This window comes from Antechinus flavipes, chromosome 4, assembly GCF_016432865.1.
Source record: "Antechinus flavipes isolate AdamAnt ecotype Samford, QLD, Australia chromosome 4, AdamAnt_v2, whole genome shotgun sequence".
Taxonomy (NCBI): Eukaryota; Metazoa; Chordata; class Mammalia; order Dasyuromorphia; family Dasyuridae; genus Antechinus; species Antechinus flavipes.
Window position 1 is genome coordinate 3836853 of NC_067401.1, and position 7832 is coordinate 3844684.

General features: G+C 53.1%; 1 protein-coding gene across 1 annotated transcript in view; it reads left to right on the forward strand.

The window, feature by feature from the left end:
• Nucleotides 1–6670, forward strand: part of LOC127562779 (aryl hydrocarbon receptor-like) — a 71331-nt gene extending 64661 nt beyond the window's left edge. The window contains exons 10-11 of the mRNA XM_051998754.1: nucleotides 1315–3252; nucleotides 6415–6670. Coding sequence (XP_051854714.1) covers nucleotides 1315–2470 — 1156 coding nt within the window. The 3' untranslated portion in view covers nucleotides 2471–3252; nucleotides 6415–6670. The remainder of the gene's footprint in view (nucleotides 1–1314; nucleotides 3253–6414) is intronic.
• The last annotated feature ends 1162 nt before the right edge of the window (nucleotides 6671–7832 follow it).

Consider the following 7832-nt stretch of genomic DNA (forward strand, 5'->3'; position numbering starts at 1 on the left):
GAAAATCCTCGCACCCATGAGCAGCCGTGGCGCTCCTAAGCTCAGCATCAGTAGGAGCCACAGTTTTAGATTTTTTTTTTTTTGCCTGACAATCTTTGTACTAGTCCCTCTTCCCAAGCAGGAAGTGGCTAGTTAGGAATGGCGGAGCTTGTGCTTGGGTGACCAAGAAGCGTTAAGAGGGACACATACCTTGCATAGTGATCTCTCCGCTGATAGGGAGCCACAGCCTGTCATGGAGACAGGAGCGAAGTCTTAGAGAATTCCTGAGACTCAGAGAATTGGCCGTGGAGGGAATATCTACAGTCATGGGATAACAGAACAATTGGTCAAGAAGCATTTAGCAACCGCCTTCATTACTGAGTGTGGCGGCTGGCTCTCGAAATGTGGAAACGCTTTTTCTAACTCCAGCACCATGACGTCCTGTAGGCATATCCTATCAGGACCGTTCTGAGTAAGTGTCCATTAGCCACCTGTTATGGGTGTATTAGCTTTGCTAAGCATGGAGACATCGAGACAAAATGGCATCATGGTTACCTTCGGGGAGCTTATAGTCTATGAGTTCGGACAGTCACCTAATAGATCAGCCTGTGAGCCTTAACCAAGCGCTTTCTCCGTGCTGCAGGTTGGGAATACAGAGACAAAAAGTCCTGAATCTCAAAGCGTAGCAGCCGCTTCTTCTCAGGGAAAAAATGAGGATAAAGTAGTTTTTCTCCCCTTCACCATTCGCAAAAGCAGCATTTCCCCCATTTCCCCACGGCACTGTAGCCCCTGTTCTCCGGGTGATGTAACCATCCTGATGCACAGAGGCTGCCCGCAGCTTTCTTGCTGAGTTCCAGGAGAGCAAAGAGGGGCATCCACAATAAGGAGAGAACTGGGGAAGGGGATGGGAGCCATGAGCCCGAGTTCCTGGAGTTGGTGAAACGGGGTGGGGAAGAGCAGTAGGGCAGAGGCAGGGAAGATTGTCCCTGATCAGTCAGAAGGCCAGCAGCAGGACGATGGCCTGAGAGGATCCCATCCCTTTTGCCCTCAAAGCAAACGTGATTTTGTCCTAGTGATTGAAATGGAGATTTCTATTGGAAAGCACTGACTTTCAGATCTTGTGCGTGGCAGTTCCCATGTTCACTAAATGTCCATTAAAATGGCAAAATAAGGCCAAAAAAATGTTCATTTGGGTAAAAGATTGCAGCTCGATGGGCTGTTGAGATGCCAACTGCAAAAAAAAAAAAAACTGGGGAGGAGAAAATTTTTTTATATGTGGCTGGTAAGGACATGGCTTCTAACCCTGTGATTTCTCCTGCTTTTGCACCACTTCAGCAACGAAGAAGGGGAAGAACATTTGCACAAGAGGGCCACGTCCCAGCTGCCCTTTAACTTTGCCACGGGGGAAGCCGTCCTGTATGAGAACAACCTTTCGGGCTTTCTCAGCTCTCTCCCTCCCAAGAAGGGGCTCAAGGCAAAGAAAGAAGCTTTCCTTGACCCTGGCGCAGTTGACCCCAATTCCCTCCTGGGAGCCATGATGCAGCAAGATGAATCTGCGTACGTTTCCAGGACTGTCCCTGCCCCCTCCTTCTCCTTTCCAGATGTCGTGCAAGCCCCCAGGGGATGGGGGGCTAATGACAAGAATGGGAAGATCATAAAAGACGAGACGGATTCCCTGTTGACCGTCATTGAGACATTATTTGAGGGAAATGAGCCTGAGAGTAATATCTTCAAAGCCAGTCAGCACCTGGATGGGGAGGCCCTGGGATCACACAAGTGGGAGGAAAGCATGTTTCTGGTGAACCCAGTGGAGTCCCCGAGTTTCCAGGGAAGACTCCAGCCAGGAGGGTCCTCCCGCAGGGACGAGGTGGGACTCTCGCCAGGGAGCAGAAAGTGCGGGGACTTTCCACCACTGAACAGCACGACGTCCTTGCAGCCCCTGAGGCACCCGGCCCCGCCGAGAGAACCGTCCCCTCCAACCCCTCCAATGAACCCGTTTCAGCGCTTACTTATGAATTCCCCCAACGAGAAGGATGCGGGCCGTTCTTGGGAACACCACTGGCCTTCGGTGGGTCCTGATCCACTTGTCCATTTACCACCGGGATTGCAGGAAACTTTCCCTGATTCACCCCAGCAGATCGAGGGACAGAGCTACGAGGGTCCTTTGACCTTTGGCACGTGCCCAAATGCCATGTCCGCCCCTGAGATACGAGCAGCATCCGGCCAACAAAGCCCCGTTTCCTCGCGTCAGACCAGTTGGCTTCCCCAGGAAACGGGCTCGGCCAGCTCCACGGCGGCGTGGCCCCCCACGTGCACGCTCGCTTCGGGGAAGGTGGCGCGGCCCAGCTCGGGGGGTGACGTCTCCGCCCAGTCAGGTCAGCTCAGGCCTCTCGATAACCAGTGGCTGGATCCAGAGCCTGCGGGGGTCTCGGTCCCTCAGGGGCCATCCCGGGGTGCCAAGCCCTGCAGGGGGGTGGGCTCTCTGACCTAGGAGAGCCCATGGAGGTGGAATTCCAAGCACAGAGAGCTCAGACAACCGCCCTTGGAAGCCACGGGTCCAGCCTGTGGGTTTCCTCAGGGTTGGCTGCCTTCCCTCCAGGGGGCACGCGAGGCGCGGGGGTTCCCGACCCACAGCAGGCCCAAGGGACGATGTCGCCGTGCTTTGGCCAACAGACCGGTCCTCCGGGAGGTCGTCAGCTGCCCGCGGCCTGTTCTTCCTATTGGCCAACCCAGCAGCAGCAAGGAGCCCCGGTCCCGGACATCTACGGCCAGAGAAGAGGCTTCTCGGCCCGGCCTGAGCGGCCTTTGGTGGAAGGGACGGACTCTGCCGCGGGGCCCTTGGGCGGGGCAGCTCGGGGACATCGTGGGGTGCCCCCGGTGGGAGCAGCAGGGCCCGGCCCCCATCGCCAGACTGCCTCGGCTCGGGGGGCCGGTGGCCAGAGACAGGGGATGCTCCAGGATATCCCAAGCTCCTCCGCTTCTCCCCCATGGCTGAGCCAATGCTCCCTCCCCTCCCCGGAATATCCCAGCGGCGTTCCCACCGGGGAAGGGGACCTGTCGCCTCCAGGGGCCCGCCTCGGGGCCAGCAGGGAGCTGGCAGAGGCCCCGCCACCTCACCCGGGCAGACTGAGCAGCTCGGCCCCTGGGAGGGAAGCCAGGCTGGAGCGCAGCTGGAGCCTCCCCGCCCGTCCCTCGCGCCCGCCCTTCTCCCACGCGGCAGCGCTGGGGCAGCCCGACCAGCGGCCAGTGTCCAGTCATGGTATCCACTGCAAGGTAGGTGCAAAGGGGGAAGGAACCAGGGGGAAGGAACCAGGGGGAAGGAACCAGGGGGAAAGAACCAGGGGGAAAGAACCAGGGGGAAGGAACCAGGGGGAAGGAACCAGGGGGAAGGAACCAGGGGGAAGGAACCAGGGGGAAAGAACCAGGGGGAAGGAACCAGGGGGAAGGAACCAGGGGGAAAGAACCAGGGGGAAGGAACCAGGGGGAAGGAACCAGGGGGAAGAAACCAGGGGGAAGGAACCAGGGGGAAAGAACCAGGGGGAAGGACGGCTTTGTCTGCTTTCCCTGGAACCGGGGCAGAGAAGTCAGCTCTGGCAGCCGGCATCGGGTGGATGGGTGGGCACCAGTGGCTGCCCAGTGTCTGCTGCCTGGTGCGTTCAACTTGGGTACGTGTATATATGTACAAACAGACACACTCACACTCACACACTCACACTCTCACACACACACACACTCACACTCACACACACTCACACACACTCACTCACACTCACACACACACACACACACACTCACACTCACACTCACACACACTCACACACACTCACATACACACACACTCACACTCACACACTCACACTCACACACACTCACACACTCACACACACACTCACACACACTCACTCACACTCACACTCACACACACACACTCACACTCACACTCACACACACTCACACTCACATACCACACACACTCACACTCATACACACTCACACACACTCACACACTCACACTCACACACACTCACACACTCACACACACACTCACACACACTCACTCACACTCACACTCACACACACACACTCACACTCACACTCACACACACTCACACTCACATACACACTCACTCACACTCACACTCACACACACTCACACACACTCACACACACTCACACTCACACACACTCACACACACTCACACACACACTCACACTCACACACTCACACACACACACACACTCACACACACACACACACACACTCACACACACATACACACTCACACTCACACACACACTCACACACTCACACTCACACACACACACACTCACACTCACACTCACACACACTCACACACACACTCACACTCACACTCACACACTCACACACACACACACTCACACTCACACACACTCACACACTCACACACTCACACACTCTGAAGGCCCGGGCTCTCTGACTCTCTGCTAGCCCAGCCCAAGCAGCAGGAGGGTGTTTACGTTCCTCCTCCCCCTTCTGCGCCCTCCCCAGAATGGGGCCTTCGGTGCTCTCTATACCCCGGAGCTGTGGAAAGCCCCCAGCCCTCCCCTACCATGTAGAAGCCCCTGTGGAGCACAGATGAACCCGGCCTTTGAGGCTGGGGGGGGGGGCTTCCAACAGGCTGTGGGGGGGAGGACTTATGTGAATTCTCCACAAGCTTCAGGGAGCTTGGGGCTCACCAGGGGGACGCCCCCCCCACTGCCTCCGGCAGCGCGCAGCCCCTCTGCCACTGAGGGAGGGTCTTGGAGAACCGTTGTGGCTGCAGAGTCACCCCCACAGCCGTTCTGGTTCCGAGATAGCCCCTCTCGGTAGGTCAGGGATCCCCCCTGTCCCCCCAGCTTGTCCCTAATGGGAGGGGGGAGCCTCAGGAAGCTCTGGGTTCGGCTCCTGCCCCCACAGCTCTCTAAGGCTGCAAGCTGCCAAGCGGGGGCCAACTTGCTCCGGTGGGGGGCGCTTCCCCCACTACATACGGATAACATACATCCTAGTGAACATACACCAGACCCAGTGCGAGTTTTCTTGGCCAGGCAGCGATCCCTTCAGTGCTAAAGAACTCCTGGTGAGGAAGCCCCCCCAGCCCCAGAGCCTTTATGTGCGAGTGTTCCCTGGCCAGAGAGGTCCCTGGCTCCGAGGGCCGGGTCTGTGCCCCGGACTGATGTCCCTTGATTCCCCCCCTGGGCTTCTGTCCGGCGCTGAGGAGGACGTGAGGAAGCTCCCTGCCAGAGATGTCCTCTGCTAATAGTGCTCAGAGATCCATCCCAGCCTCCCGAGCCTTGAGGCAGCCTCCGGGGCCGCCGCGTCCCATGTTCGGGGGGAGACTCGCTTCTGAAGTAACATTTCTTGGAGAGTTCATCATTGGCTTTCCACTGGGCCGTCCCTGGCTCTGTTTCCCACACTCCGATGGAAGCCCTTATTCTGTTCCCGATACAATTTAATCCAAGTCCTTTTTTCCCCAATCTCACCTTTCTCCCTGTTGTTTGGCCTCCGCCGCCTCCCCGGCCCTTCTCTCTGTCCTGCTCTCATTCAATGGCCAGGCCCACTCCCTCTCATTACCCTCAGGGCCCCCACGGGGGGAGCCTTTGCTGCCCCTGCCACGGGGCAAAGATGCTCTGCTCCTCCCCCCTTTGTGTGGAGCTGTTCCCGAAGCGGTTTGTGCGCCTGTTCTATACCAGATATAGGATCCCTATCGGAACGTTGGTGACTTAGCGTCCTCATCATGAATAATAAATATTAAGGGAAAAGGGGCAACCTCTTAGAGGGCGTCCACGCTAACCCCCTCAGCTTACAGATGAGGAAACTGAGGGCGAACATGGTGCAGCTTTGCGGACATTAGCGCCCAGCTCACTGACCTGGGATTTCCAATGTTTCCCTTTGGGGTGCCACTGAGCACCTTTTTCAGTCTCCACAGTAACACAAAGATTTCTTCTAAGCTTCTAAATCCACTCTTTAACTTTTCTAAGTATCCTGATTCCGAACGCCAAATGATTTGACTTTATTTAAATAAACTTAGCTCTTTCTTCCTATCTCCTGACCTTTCTTGGGTTTCATTTCCCCCAAATGGTTCTTCTGTCCTTTCCAGTGTGGAGAACATTTGTCTTAGCAGAGAAGGCCCAAGTGAAACAAGGCCCGAGTGGGCTCGCTTTCTCTCTGTTAACCTCGTCCCATCAGCCGCAAGCAGAAGAGCTCTCTTCGTCTTGCCTTGGATATTTGGTTTGACATCTCTGGGGCTCAAGCTAATGAGTGTGAACTCAGAGATAGATTCATGGGTCTGTCATTTAAGGGTCAGTCTAGGTAAAATTTGTTGATGCAAAAGTGGGGGTGGGGCGGGGCTGGACCATCTGCATCTGGACAAGGGGCTATCTTGAGCTAATTCTTTTTTTTTTTTTTCCAACCAGCCAAGCCATCAGAAGGAAGAGTCTGGTACCACAGGAGATCCTGCTACTGTCTATTATCCCAAAACTCAGTTTACCTCAAGCTCTGAGGTCAGATCACAACATCCTCCTTGGGACTAATTTGTGTGTGTGTGTGTGTGTGTGTGTGTGTGTATGTGTGTGCTTTAATAACAATTGTTTTTATGGAACTGGAGTTCCTGAAGCTTTTCAATGGATATGCAAATATTGCTGTAATTAAAAACAAAACCCTTCTCCATGTGCATAAGTCTCTATTTTTATGATCAGTTACTCTGGATTCTGGAGATTCCCCCTTTTCTTTCACATTACACTTTTTTTTTTTTTTTTACTTATATAGAAATGTAGGTAATCCTCATGATTATTTTCTGCTCATTCCTTGGAAGTAAAGAATTCTACTAAAATCAGGAAGATAAAGAATCAGAAAAAAAAGGATAAGGAAAATGACATAAGATGTAGGAGCCTGCATTTACTCGAGTGAAATGAATTCTTCTTGCAGCTGAGATTGTCCCAGTTGTTTTCATTTCCTCTCCCAGGTTTAAACAGATAAACATAAATGAGAAAAGAACACAGAAACCTATGCTGTGGACAGTTGAAGGTGATTGGACAAAGCCATCGTTTGCACAAGGAATATCTTCTGGTTCTGCCGGCATGGCATGGGGAAAGTCCCCAAATCAAGATTCTTAGGAGCCAAGATAAAACCTAGATACCTAACACTCATCATGAAATCATTTTGGCTACTGTAAAAGGGAAAACACATGGCAGAATCCTCCCCATCATTGGACAAAATGCTCAAGAGGCAGTGGAAAATTTGGATACACTTTTCTTCATTTCAATTCAAGAGCATTTATTAGGCGACTACTGTGTGCCAGGCATTGTGTTGGGCAGTAGGGGATAAAAAGACAAAATTATCATGGTTCTTTTCTTAAAGAATTTCCACTCTAATGGAGTCCACTCTAATGATCTCGAAGAACAAACACTTTGTGCAGTTTCCTTATTGGCTATTTGACTTGGGAATTTTGAATTTTAGAGGTCCAAGGGCACTCCTGAGGAAGTAAAGTTTCTAGTTCAGAAGCAGAGAATGCACCTCTAGAGCTGGAAGGAAACTTAGAAGCTTCCTGCCCAGTCTAATTTTACAGTGGAGGAAATAGAGACCCAGCAAGGTTAAAATACATATCTAAGGTCACACAGGTAGCAAATGATAGATTTGGGATCTGGATCCCATGACTCAGTGTTACCAGATGCCATACAGTGAATTACTTTGTGCTCATTTATGAGTTAGTTCTCATGTGAATCCAACAGAAATCTCCTTGATGGGCAAATTTTGCATTCTCTGGCTTTATGTGAAAGTAGTGCAAATGGAGACAGTAGAATATTATGTGCGAAACTGTGCATGGAAAACATTA